The sequence below is a fragment of the Miscanthus floridulus genome, chromosome 5 (assembly GCF_019320115.1).
Source record: "Miscanthus floridulus cultivar M001 chromosome 5, ASM1932011v1, whole genome shotgun sequence".
Taxonomy (NCBI): Eukaryota; Viridiplantae; Streptophyta; class Magnoliopsida; order Poales; family Poaceae; genus Miscanthus; species Miscanthus floridulus.
This window is the reverse complement of record NC_089584.1, coordinates 116196467-116210453: the sequence shown is the minus strand read 5'-3', so window position 1 is coordinate 116210453 and position 13987 is coordinate 116196467. Positions and strand designations below refer to the sequence as shown.

The following is a 13987-nucleotide window of genomic DNA, read 5'->3' as shown; positions in this document are numbered from 1 at the left end:
ATCAGTTGTTGCCATTCGACAACTACAAGAAAAATCTAGACCCAACGACCCTAAAATCTTCTAACTCTACAACCATAGAAAAACACAAGTTCACTTCAGACAGACACTGTAGCCAAGTTCAGTGCTTGTTTAGCAAGCTTTTCGCTCACACTAGCAATCTAGCACCAAGGGCTCAAGGTAGTGAGTAGCAATCTAGCACAAAGAACTGACTTCAGAATGCGTTCACAAGAACAAAAAGTGCATCACGCTTCTCCTATTCTCCATTCTCCCAACTTTCAATTGAGTAAAACTAGAGAATAAATGCATCATGTGCCATATAGAGATCCAAGGGAGTCAAGGCCTATTACCAAGAAATTTGCACATACAGAGGAGATGAACCTAGACTCACCTCCACGTTGAGCACTGGGTGCAGCGGCATCGCCATCGCCGACGCGTGAGGTAGAGACATGGTCGGGAGATCGATGCAGAGAAGGGCTGTCGATGGAGGGCCTAGGGAGTTGCGCGGGTGGAGTGGACCTGATGCGGACGGGTAGTGCTGAGATGGCAACGGACAGGCGACGCTGGGGCTGGGGCGACGGCGACCGGGTGGCGCGGTGACTTGGCATGGCGGGTTTGGGTTGGGTTACCCACGGAGCACAAACACCGTTTAACATCAAGAACTAGTGGGTGGACCCAACATGTAATAACACCAGAACTTTTGGGTTATGGGTCAACCCATTAAAACCTGCATCGCAAATGCTAGCCCCTGGGCGACTACTCACGCCGAGGAGAGACGTGAATGCCAAGTGCGCGATGATACGCCGATGCTCTTTTTCAGTGGCCGGCGCGTGGAGGGTTTACTCCTTCTGGGCTTGCACAGTTGCACTGCGACCGCGAGCCACCAAAAGCCTCAGGGCCTTGTTTAGATCGAAAGTTTTTTCAACCTGATGAATAGTATTACTTTCGTTTTATTTAGCAAATATTGTCCAATCGTGGACCAACTAGGCTCAAAAGATTCATCTCGTGATTTTCAACTAAACTGTGTAATTAGTTATTTTTTTTACCTATATTTAATACTCCATGCAAGCGTCTAAAAATTGATGTGATGGAGAGAGAGTGAAAAAACTTGGAATTTTGATGGAAACTAAACAAGGCCCAGGTAGTAAAGTCATGTGGGTCGCAGTCCCAGCTCCCGAGTCCCGACGTCAGCTGTCGGCGTGGCCGCATCGGAGATCGGACTCCCGATGATCGCCGCACGATCTCGTCGTATCTTGCCATGCCCAGCCTTGTCGCCTTTGCCCAGCGAATCTTTTGATGGATCCACTGTGCCATGCGTCACCGTCACATCATCGATATCGCTTCCCACCCACGTCGGTTCTTGTCATGGCGGTGCATGCAACTCATGTTTCCTAATAAAGAAATATAAATGTGTCATGAAATAATTCCACGTTTCGCCGTCGTATTTGCTCTCCCAGCCAGACCGGACGCGACTCCCTGGAATAGTTGTCGTGCAGGATCACAAGACGAGCTCAACGCGCGCCCTCTGCCCTCTGGTTGGGGCGTAAACGGTAGAGATACCATTAGGTTGGTACCGTTCTATTTTCTTTGGTTGAGTTCATCTCATCTCCTGTTTAATTAGAGAGATAATATTATCTCAGGTTTTGACCTTTCGAAAAAAAAATATATTCGGCCTGTTCGCTGGTTGGTTTCTGGGCTGGTTTGGGCTGGCTGGTGCTGGTTTGTTGTGAGAGGAAAACACTGTTGGCTGGCTGGTTTGGGCTGGCTGAAACCAACAAGCGAACAGGGTGATTATCTCAAGTTTTATGTTTGGTCTACAGACAAATAAATGTGAATAGAGGATTATGGCACATGGGCCCGCATTATCTTCTTTCTCTTCTTTCACTAACTCTCTTCTCCTATGCTCGCTCACCGTGGATGCATGCTCACCCGAGCCCACCGCTCGCGCCACGCCCTAGAGTCACCGTTCGCCGCTCTCGGAGCTCTGCCGACACTAGACCCGAAGCTCTGCCGCGCCTCCAACCTCACCCCCAGGAGCATCGCCCCTGAGCATTGTGCCCTTGAGCTCCGCCCACTTGCTCCGAAGCTCCGCCACGCCCTCGGGATCGTCCCCGAAGCTCCGCAGCGCCCTCGAGCTCCACACACCCCCATCGTTCATGGAGCGCCGGGGCGCCGCACCCCTGAGCTCTTGCCCACGCGCATGAGGAAGAAGTCTATTCGATCATTTTGTCCATTGTGAAGGAGTGGGATAAACCCCGATAGAGGGAATATTTCCTTGTGGATTGAACCCAACCCTCTTGGCCCCTAAATCAAACATTATGAAAAATAGGTTTAATCCAACACAACCCCCTTCAACCCTAAAATCAAAGACAGGCTTATTTTCTGGACGATCGAAGAAAAGGGCTGAATAGTTACTTAAAATATATTTTTGTGGATATTTATGATTATTTTCTGTAACAAATATAGATATGTATTGTAAATACCAAATACAAGTAGAATTTAACTATTATCCATCCCATATGATATCTGATGATTTAGTTAGACATATATATCCAATCAATATCCAGCTAACATTCAAATTTAAACATTATATAAGGACTAACATGCAAATCGTTATAATTATATGCAAGAGTACCTAACCAACATGAATTTTGCCCCCCCCCCCCCCCCACCCACCACCCCACCCACACACCACCACCACACACACTACATATGAATGAGAATCCTTAATCCTTTGTTAGTCCCTTATTAAATAAGAATCAAAGATCAAATGTTTGGGATCACTATACATTGGCACACACGGCAAAGATGCAAAGGATGGAGTGATTGAATTAGTGCAACATATTACATATATATAATCTATATGGCCGTTGCTTTTACTCAGTAAATTGGAAGAAATATTCGTGACCGATATTATTCACATCCACTCATTACGGTATTCAGTACACTTATTCGTATTCATGTTTCATTGCGTATTCGGTACATTTATTCGTATCCATGTTTTCGTTAAACTATCCGACTATAGACCCAAAGAAAAATATAAAAATAAATATATATTTAGTAATATCTGTATGTATGTCGCTAATAGTTAGCCACAGGCGTCCGCCCCCATCCGGACGCTGTCTTCATGGGCCTACGCACTGGACAACCCAACAAACGTACTCTTTCCCTTCGCACTCGCATATGGCTATCGGGGCATCACTGCGCATCCACTGCCGCACTGCCCCTTCCCCTACCGCATGTCCATTCCACACGCACGCAGCACCCTTTCCCGTACCACGCCACACCCCATCATCGGCCGCGCTGTGCCACTATCCTACGCCTCGCTCCTATCTACCAGTGTGCCCCCGTCCATCTCGCCCATCGCGGCCATGGCGGGCACCACGCCACCGCCGCCCCGGCGCCACCAGGAGGATGTCGTCGCTGGTCCGAACTTTGTCTCCGCGACACGAAGGGGTTGTTTGCTCTCGGCGTTCCCACTGGACCTAAGCTTGCTAGTTACCGCAGTCCCCTACCACGTAGGCCATGGCGCTGCCGGCGACGCCATGTTTGAAGTGTTCAAAACGTTTCCAATTTGTGTTTTAAGTGTTTCATCTGAATGTTACAAAAGTCGTTCTGGGATGTTGCATATGTTGCAATAGCAATATACGCATGTTGCAAGCATATGTTTCAGACGTTTGATTCAAATGTTTCATCTGGATGCTTCAAAAGTTGGTATCGCACATGTTGCAATGGCTATACACGCACGTTTCAAGTGTTTCATCTGTTTTCAGACGTATGTTGCAAATGTTTTATCTGGATGTTTCAAAAGTAGATCTTGTGTTGCAGGCCGCTATTCACCTGTTGTTGTTGGTGCGCTGTCGTGGTTCATGTGCCGACGCCTGAGGCCTACAGACACCTCCACGGCACGTATCCACAAGCGTGGCAGGTAGGCACGGGTCGCGGTTCCGTCATACGGACGCGGGGCGCGGTTCCACCGTGTGGGCGCGGGGGCGTGGTTCTGCCATGCGGGGCGCAGGATGGGCGCGGGCCATGATTCAGGACGCTGGCACTGGATGGGAATGGGACGGAGCGCGTGGGATGCGATGCGGGTACGGGGCGCGGGAGCTACGTTCGGACACGGGCCTGGGCCCGGAGGTCTGGACGCTGGCCTTACTCTGGAACCGATACTGTACAACCGTACTCCCTTGGCGTCTCACCGTACCCTCTTTATGGAATGAGAAGCGAGGAAAAAAACCGCGCTGCTCCACTTGTCGTGACGAGTCGGCCGGCCGCCTGCTGCAGCAATTGGCGTAAACACCGTCAGATCAGTCCAGGGCCAGGCGCGCTCGCCACTGTTCTCGTACCAGCAGCACGCAGACGCAGCAGTGGCCAGTGGCTAGTGCCCAGTGCGGCCTTGGGTGCCGGGGTGGCCGTGGCCCCCGCGGTCCGCCTGCGCTGCCCATGCAGCAAACCCTGTCAGCAAAACAAGACGGTGGCCAGCCGGTCGCAGATCGCCGCGCGACGAAGATACTCAAGCCGGCAACGGCAGTCGGCATTGTGGGAAGTGCCGACGCTCCACTCCGAACGCCGAAGCTGGCCAGGTAGCAGCGCGTTCGGAAACATGTTACTCCTACAGTAGTCCTGCTCTACCAGACACAGCTATAGCCATCTTCACAGCTACTCGTACTCATGTCGAGCATGGGCGCATGGCATCAACCCATCACCATCTTCACAGCTACAGTACTCCTACTCCTACTCTACCAGACACAGCTACAGCCCTGCATCCTGACATACGGAGTCCACGGCGGGAAAAGTCAATCGCCCCGTTCGCTTGTTTTATAAACCGTATTTTTTCAGCCAACGAACATTATTTTTCTCTCACAATAAATCAGTCAACAGTATTTTTAGCCATACTTATCAGCCAAACGAACAGGGCAAATCTTTGTGGCTGGCTGGCTGCCCTGCCCACCATGTCAGAGCTCCTTTAAAAAAAAAACGGGACATATTAAGCCCGTTCAGCTGGTACACAAAACTACTATGTACCAGCTAGTTTTGATTGGTTTCAGCTGATTTAATAATATTCTATGAGAGAATAAGCTAAAAACAAGCCGAACGGGCTGATTGTACACAGGAGTAGTACTTGATACTACGTAGTTGATACTCCTACAGTCCTACCTGAGCATCAAAGCAAACCGAACATTTCACTTGCACAAAAGGTATCTTAAAACGATGTGAGTAATGCGCATTTTAATGGGAACCGTTGGCAGATTGTACTACAGTATGTACCAAAATTGGCTGGCATCCCTCGCTACCCAACGGACAGCACCAGCCATGGAAAATACTAGGTGAATGGAATGCAATTGTTTAGAATAGCGGCCTGCCCTACGGCTACAGTCCTGTGGGCGAGACCGTTGGGTGCAATTGCATTGACCTCGACTAAAAGCCTCTGCGACCTCGGCATGGTTGAGAAGCATTCTTGCTGTCTTCGGCAATGGAACCAAGTCAACCGACCAAACCAATGGTGTTAGTCCTCCTCCTATTATTATTCCTTGTAGTTGCGGTAGAAGTCGACGCAGGTCTGGCAGTCGCAGTCCTTGAAGCGGCAGGTCTCGCACCCGAAGCAGACGCACTTCATGCAGCCGGTGCAGGATGGTGCGCGGGAGCAGCCCCGCAGGACCTTACGGCTTGCACGCTCCTCTTCGTCGTCACAGGTGACCCTGGTGGTGAAGAAAATAACGTAAGTGCCAGATGACTCATGTAGTACTATATAGCACAGCAAAATACCCAGGACAAAGCAACCACGAAGGGTCTTTTTTGTGTGTGTTATTGTTCATTCAACATGCAATTTTATCCTTGTTTGGCTATAGAAAAAGAATTATAAAGTGTCTCTTGTAACTTGTCCTTTTTGTTAACAGTTGCTTGTGTAAGATTGTTGCCTGAAAATTTCTAAAGAATAAAGAATCTGAAATATAGCAACTCCCTCTCTTCTGATTAAATAGGCAGCACCATACAGTTCTGTAGACAAGAACTGCCCGCCAGATACCCTTGGTAATTTTTTCTGCCTGATCCCTGCAGGCAAGCCGAGGGATGCAGCACTAATGCCACTCAGTGTACTGCTGTGCCCAGTGACAGGAACCTGCAGCAGAGGTATGCTAATTTTCGGCCAGAAACTTGGACGGCAACAGTTCACAGATTGTACTAGAGCCGTGCGGTTTGTAAGCCATGGCTTATAAGCAGCAAAAAATATTTTTCTCTTACACCAAACCAGCCAACAGTACTTTCAGCCATGGCTTATAAGCCAAACCAGCCCAAACGAACAGGGCGCTAGTTTCTACGTACTTACCTACAGTACGATACTGGCAGCCATCTCCTCAGTATGCTACAGTTATACAATGTGCTTTACCAGTGGGTCTGCTACCACAACGGACATTACCAACAATGTGCATTTTGGGTATTTTTGGATGTAGTTGATATGCATCAACCACTTGCCTTGGTAGAGCCAGGAGTTGGACTTTCAGTGTTTGCTGTCACTATTCTAGTGGACAAAATAGGACGTTTCAGCAGCTAAAGCCTAAAGGGAGTGGATGCCTAAAGGAAGGCGTGAAGCAAACAGTCCCTTAGTTCATATCAGTATACTAAACAGTAAACACAAAGAGAGCAGAAATGCTTAGATTGATGACTAACTGGAACTCTGGAAGTCAAAACGTACAAAACTAGGCTATAGCATTGATCATTACCACAAAAGGTTCAGAATTAATGGCACAGTGGACAAAAGTGTAAACACATACCTATCAGTTGTTAAATCTGCGCATGTCCAGTTAACTTTGGCAAGAGCATCATGGTAAACACGGCACTCTTCTTTTGACCGGAGCCGAAATCTCCTCTCCTTGCCACATCTTGTGCAGCAGATGAACTCGTCACGGTGAGATGGACGTGCATTACGACCTTTGTGAGAACCATTGCCGGATTTGTGCGCCAAGTAGTAGTATTTGAGCAGAGCTGTCTTTGACAGTGGCACCTTTTCTCCCTGAACTATCACCCAGACAGTGTTCCTCCACTTTCCAGCTGTCTCCTTTCCAGAGTGCTTCTCAAAGGCAGCAGGTGTCAGCTTGTCTGCAATTTCAAGTTATAAATTACACGGTTATCCTGAATCATCATGAAAGTGAGCGATCAGTACACAATGTTCTGCTCACTAGATGATTAAACAAATGTTATCTCCATCGTTGAAACATGATCAAATGCCCTAGAAATGTACTGACATAACAAATACCTCCAAACACTGTTTACTATGATTACACTAAAAACTAGGTCCGGGATAACGACAACATAAAGTGCCAGAAAGTTTTTATTAGAAGATATACCCACAGTCTTAAGAGTCCACATTCATATAAAACAAGAACCATTTGAAGTTTCATGATCTGTGATGTCACTCGAGCCAAGCAGCACTTAAACAAAGTTAACTATCCTAAAAAAACTGGGTGCCTAATTACTCCACCGAGGAGTACTTCAGTGTATGTAGCCCCAGATCTATACACATCTTATAGAAGGCTGCAGGTTGCCATAAGTTATTGGCATTAGGAACTGCATATTTCGAATCCAGAGCCTACCCCATTTGTTAAATCCCACATATATATCTAGATTTCATAAACAAACCCTGAATTTTGGAATATATGGCAAGCCATACCGAGGTTGCTATGCCCATACTTCGATCTCATTGACATATTACCATCACTATGATTGCCAGCCACAAAAAGAGAAGGGTGCCAAATCAAATGAGAATTGACTTGCATATCTGAGTAGACAATTGTTGCCTCGACCATTAGGCTCCAAAAGAAACAAATGTGCCTTCTCAAACAATTTAGGTTCAATGCAAAAACTCGGATTCAGACCATCCAATGTATATGGTATGCAGTAAAACTCACAGATATAACACTTATGCTATCTATGCCAACATGTCACCTACAATACTCTAGACACACACTGACATACAGACATTGCAGATTAGAAGAGACGCACAATGAGATACAGACACTGCAGATTAGAAGTAGAAAATATCATCTACAATATCAGAGATGAACTATTAAGGCCACCAGGTATTAGCACAGAGCAGAGACAAGGTGGTCTTTACAACTCACTCGTAGCAAACAAGTAACCGATATTAAGATCAAAAGGGCCACCTCCACTTTATCTACAAAAAGAAAGCAGCATGCAACTCCAAAAGAGAACAGGTGCTAATCCATGCAAACGAAAGCCTGAACATGAACAGAGACGTTACAATTTGTTGTACTGCTGTGATGGACACGACTGAACAGAGGGGCAAATCCCACGACCACCAGCATGCAAAAAGGGCACACAGAATGAATCGACGTGCATTAGGTATCAAGGACAAAATGCTTGCATGTGCTAGTGCTAGAGGGGTGTGCCGAGACAACAACATGAAAGGTCAGTTATGCCGAATGAATGATAGAAGTGATATTAATTACTCCCAGAGGAGAGCATGACCACCAACCCAACAAGTTTGGCCCATCCTAACATTCAGATTGCAGAAAAGGCATTGGCAAAAATCAACAGGCGACAGACATGAGATAGGCCAGGGCAGGGATGCATGGGATGCAGCATGGTGCCAAGCACTAGAAGCAGGCCATGCCGGGCACAAGAAGCGCCGTGGCGCGTGCACTGGCATTGCATGCATGTTCATCTGCGGGGCCAAGACATCGTGACCCAGAGATCAAACACCATACGCCTACGCGCATCGATGCACGGACATGAAATCAAGAGCGAAGAGACAAGCAAAGGGATGGAAGTGGTGGCTGGCACGGACCTTCGCGGCAGCCGGGCGTGCACTCGCAGTTGATCTCCAGGTCGCCGGACGCGCAGACGCGAAGGCGGCCGACGGCGTCGCCGTAGCGGTGGCTGGTGCATCCACACGTCACCTCGACAAAGTCCTCCCCCCAGCGCACCCCGCTCACCTCCCGCAGCTCCTCCTCGCTGAACAGCCCCGTGCCGGCAACTCCGTTCGCTGCGGCCATGTCTCCGGCCAGGAACAGGACAAAGCACAACAAGTCCGGTGGAAACAACGGCCACAGATTGATCTGGCTTGCGTCAAAACAAGAAACGACCGAATGCCGAGAGGTGGAGAGCACAAACTGGTGGATCGAAGTAAAAGAAAGTTAGGCAAGTAGGTGAAGACGAGATTGAGATATATAGAGTTGGGAGCTGTGGGGAAACAGGAACCAAAGCGGCGCCTTTCCACAGGGAATCGCAGCGAATTGGGTTCCCACCAAATCTTGACGAGGGCGATCTCCGAAGGGGCCAAAGAATAAATGCAAAGGTGGCCCCTTTTTCCTAGCTGGTTATATGATCCGAGGGCCGAGGCCAAGAACGACGAACACAACAGGGGCACTGAGGCAGGAGCGACGCAAAAGCGGCTGCTTTCTGCAACAAACTACTTGGGGGCTTCGCTCCAAATCGCCCAGAAAGGCGGATCTGTCGATCTGGAGAAATCGCCACAGAGTCTTCACGAATGCTTCCTCTAACTCCAACCCCCGCGCCCTACGCCGACGTAGATGGGGTTTGGAAAGGGAGGGAGGGAGGGAGGAGGCGGAGAGGAGAGAGAGAGAGAGAGAGAGAGAGAGAGAGGAGAGGGAGGACCGAGAGCGAGATGGGGACTTGGTGATGAGGGTCTGAGCCTCTGAGGGGAAGCTTTGGTGTCGTGCGGGTGCTGGTCCTTTTAACCTGTTAGGTTCGTGGCCGTCAGTTGCTATGTGATAACTATTTTTTTTTACTAAAAACACACGGATCACAGGATAAGATAATAATACTGTAAAATTAAACATCGACATTAAAGTGACATTTAATCGAAAAAGTAAAGTTCGAAAAATTAACACAGTCACGAAGAACGTGGTGTTGCAAGCTTACAAACTCTACTATATATATCTTTCGGCTGGAAGAAATCTTCGATATCCATTTTTTCTGTGCGTCAATAAATCTATGAATAAATTCCACCATATCTCCACACCATCCTGTACATAGGTTCGAGTATATATATAAATATTAATGCCTGTCACATAAGTAATACTACGTGTCTTGAAAAATCTCTCACAAACCTTAAAACAAAGTATGTTATACTCACCATATAAATATGTGATTTTAGGTCTATTCTACATAGACATATACTATAAAATAAGGTATCCACTTGAGTATATGTGGCAAAATTCACCATCAGCAATATATAGAAAATCATTGGTATTATTATTGCAAGCGACAATGACTTTGAGTTTGTCCGGTGGGGACATGTTCTTCCATGGTTTCCTGCACACAGTAAATGGAGATAACATAAAGTCATCAACCTAGATCCTCGCGGGTAGCGAATTCCAGCTAGCGAATCAAATCCAGAGTATATGTTCTGCTTTACATTCAAAACTATAATGTGCAAAGAAGCAAATACAAGAATAAAGTCGTGTCAGCTCAGAAGATGAAAATTTCTATGAGTTCTGCATAACCACTTCCTGTCAGCTCTGAAGATGAAAATTCACCAAAGGAGTGAAACATAAAGTCGGCAAATCCATATTCCAATACTGCATTTTCTCATGTCAACTACAAAAAAGGGAGATATGAAGATAATATATTTGGTAGATTCATTCTCATATTTCTCATATAATGATTGGAAGCATTCTCGTTCTGTAGACCAAACAAGAGAAACGTCAGAGGATGACCAAATTCAATTTTGTAGGAATAGCATCACAGACCCGATCAAGAAATTTGTCTAGAACTGATTGATAATTTCTTTCCAAATCAAGTAATAAATTTACATTGTTTTGAACGTTAAAAGACAATCAAGTATGTCGATGGAAAGCAAACAAATTTATGCATGAGATTGGAGAAAAAGATATTAGAATCTATACCAGTGTTAGCATAAGAAACCACAAGAACAAGTGATTAAATCTCAACTTCTCGAGGGTCTGCTTGCTTATGTATCTTCATCTCTCCTCAAACAAGCAGCTAGTACAAGGAGTGTGCCAACTGAGTAGTCAGCATAGAAACAAACATAAAAGATATTATGTTTGAGTAATGGTTGGGTAGCAGTCATTACCATTTACGAATGGCATCCTAGTATCAGGGTGCAATGTGACACACTGCAGAAACAAGTAATGCAAAAATTAAGGAAACAGAGTGATGGACAAAACCAATTCGAGGTGCATTAACTAATAAATGGCGTTTTAAAATAACCCCATATTGCAGTATGCAGCTTTTTCATATTATCATGGCTAAGTTAACATATCCTGTATCCCTGATAATACTGATAGATTTTAATACCAAAATGAACTGATAGATGACGCTTTAAAGCATCTCCAGTGCCATGAGTACTTTGCTTGCTGATGTAAAAGCATACCTGGAGGAGTGCAAGCACATTGCAGACTCGAGTTGATTGGTCAAACGATAAATTTAGGGGTGAAAGAGTGATCGATAAATTGACAGAGTTTCCTGCATATGTTTCAAGTAACCATACAGACTTCAATCAGAAAAGAACCCATAAAAGACTCAACTGATTTCTTATGAAATGAAACAATATACATGTACACCACACTAATGCAAACAACATACTAAGTTCATAGCTACTATGATGTCACAAGTTTCCTTGAGTTAAATTCAGAAGGCTGCAAGTATTTAACGCACGTGGAGTAGTGTAGCCATTGTATCATAAGAGTGCCATAGTAGTAGACCAAGATCTTCACAGGTTTCTCGTTTCTGAAAGAAATAACCAGTATCATCACTCTAAATGAAAACTTCGGTCCCAACTTCCCAAATCAATATACTTAGGGCTGCACGATCAAATATTTAAAATGTTGATTCATGGACTGTTCCCCCCACTTCATCTATCATATTTCAAATGTCAAATTTTCATCATAAGAAACATGTCCCAATCAAATCTTCAAGGCCTGCACAATTCATTTTTCAGAGCACACCCTATAAAGGCTCTTGTCTGAACCTCACCAGTTTATTCGATCCAAACACTACCAGAAAATTATAGTACCTGGGAACAAGCAGTGCCATTGACAAAGAGGACAACAACGCCTAAATCCAGAAAAAGTGGACAAATCAACAAAAAAAGAGAGGTAAAAAAATTACCATGCAGGCATTTCATCGAACGCATGGTAGGCGTCGTCCATGTCAAGCTCGGGGCCAAAATCAAGTTCGACGCCGGCGGCGACCCTGACCTCATGTTTCACAAACGACCGATGGCCTAGCCGTGGAGCCGCTGGAGGAAGGTGGCACGAGCCGGACTCCTACGTCCGTGGACGGTGTTGACCCGAGCACCTGCGAACCAGCATTTCAGTAGGTGGCGTTCGGCAGAGAGACGACGGCTCATTCTTGTCTAGGCCGAGCTCCGGCTCGCCGCCCTTAGTGCACGAGGAGACGGGAGGGAGCGCAGGGTGGCCTAGGCGACACGGCCCGGGTGAGGGCACACATGGCGGAGAGCGAGGAGGAGCGCGCGCGTCTTCCCCATGCCAGCACCTCCGCGGAGGAGAAGCAGGAGCGCCGCTGCGGGCACCAGGAGCCAGAGGAGTTCCGTCGCCTATGCGTGGCGGTCGGGCAACACCTCGAGGAGCACATTGACGGTACTCTGCTCATGCTCCCCTTCTTCCTTCTTCGCGGTGATGGTGGGGACGGGTTGGCTATCTGAAAGCTCTAGTTTGGTTTTGGTGAATTGATGAAACCCTAAGTGCTAACCTAGTTTATCAAAAGTGATTATGAGATAGGTAGCACTAGTCCAAGTGATGGAGCAAATGAAGATCATGACATGATGATGGTGATGCCATGGTAATGATCAAGTGCTTGGACTTGAAAAGAAGAAAGAGAAAAACAAAAGGCTCAAGACAAAGGTATAAATGGTAGGAGCCATTTTGTTTCGGTGATCAAGACACTTAGTGAGTGTGATCACATTTAGGTTCGATAGCCGTACTATTAAGATGGGTGAAACTTATATCGAAATGCGGTTATCAAAGTGCCACTAGATGCTCTAATTCATTGCATATGCATTTAGGATCTAGTGGAGTGCTAACACCCTTGAAAATGTTTGTGAAAATATGCTAACACATATGTGCACAAGGTGATACACTTGGTGATTGTCACATTTGAGCAAAGGTTAGAAACTTCACCGGCGGAGTGCCCGCCCATAGAGTGCGGACAGTCCGACGGTGCCACCGGCGCCCTATATAGAAAAGACGGAGGTCACGGTAAGTGATCGGACGCTGGTCTCGGTTGGACCGGCGTATCCGGTCAGTGGCAGCAGAGGGCGCGCTGTTTCGGTCTCATGACCGGACGCTCAGGGCCTGAGTCCGGTCAGTCTAACGTATGATGACGTTGAGTGACCGGACACTGGGTGTGTCCGGTCGAGCTCATGATTTCTCGCTTTTGGATGCTTACTGGAAACGACCGGAGCTGAGGTCTAGCGTCCGGTCATTTCGTAGCAGCGCGTCCGGTCATCACTTAACCGTTGGGATCGGGCGCTCAGTATTTAAAGACTAGGGACACATGGCGTGCATCGCACGACCGGATGCTGGGGTCCTGCATTCGGTCGATATGACCGGAGCGTCCGGCCGCCCCGTGTTCAGTGCAGTGAGTAGCCCAACGGCTCTATTTCGTGGGGGCTTCTATTTAAGCTCCATGGCCGGCTCAAGCTCACTCTCTTGGCTATTTGCATTGACATAGCAACCTTGTGAGCTTAGCCAAAGCTCTCCCACTCATCTTCATCATTGATTCATCATCTTTGTGAGATTGGAAGAGAATCTAAGTGCATTGCTTGAGTGATTGCATCTAGAGGCGCTTGGTGTTTGTGTTTTTGCTGCGGGATTCGCTTGTTGCTCTTGGTGGTTGCCACCACCTAGACGGCTTGGAGCGGCGGAGGAGGATTGGTACGAGTTAGTGATTGTTCGTGGCCATCTCCGGTGATTGTGAGGGGATTTGTACTTCTCCGGCGGAGCGCCAAAAGGTAACTCTAGTGGAT

At 47.0% G+C, this 13987-nt stretch overlaps 1 protein-coding gene across 1 annotated transcript; it reads right to left on the bottom strand.

Moving 5' to 3' along the window:
* Positions 1–5224: 5224 nt before the first annotated feature.
* On the bottom strand, positions 5225–9618 carry LOC136453204 (protein ULTRAPETALA 1-like). Its single transcript, XM_066453788.1, has 4 exons — positions 9261–9618; positions 8801–9125; positions 6768–7092; positions 5225–5696 (listed from the first exon to the last, which is right to left on the bottom strand). The coding sequence occupies exons 2-4, from the start codon at positions 9006–9008 to the stop codon at positions 5522–5524; spliced, it is 708 nt and encodes a 235-aa protein (XP_066309885.1). The 5' UTR covers positions 9009–9125; positions 9261–9618; the 3' UTR covers positions 5225–5521.
* Positions 9619–13987: the final 4369 nt, after the last annotated feature.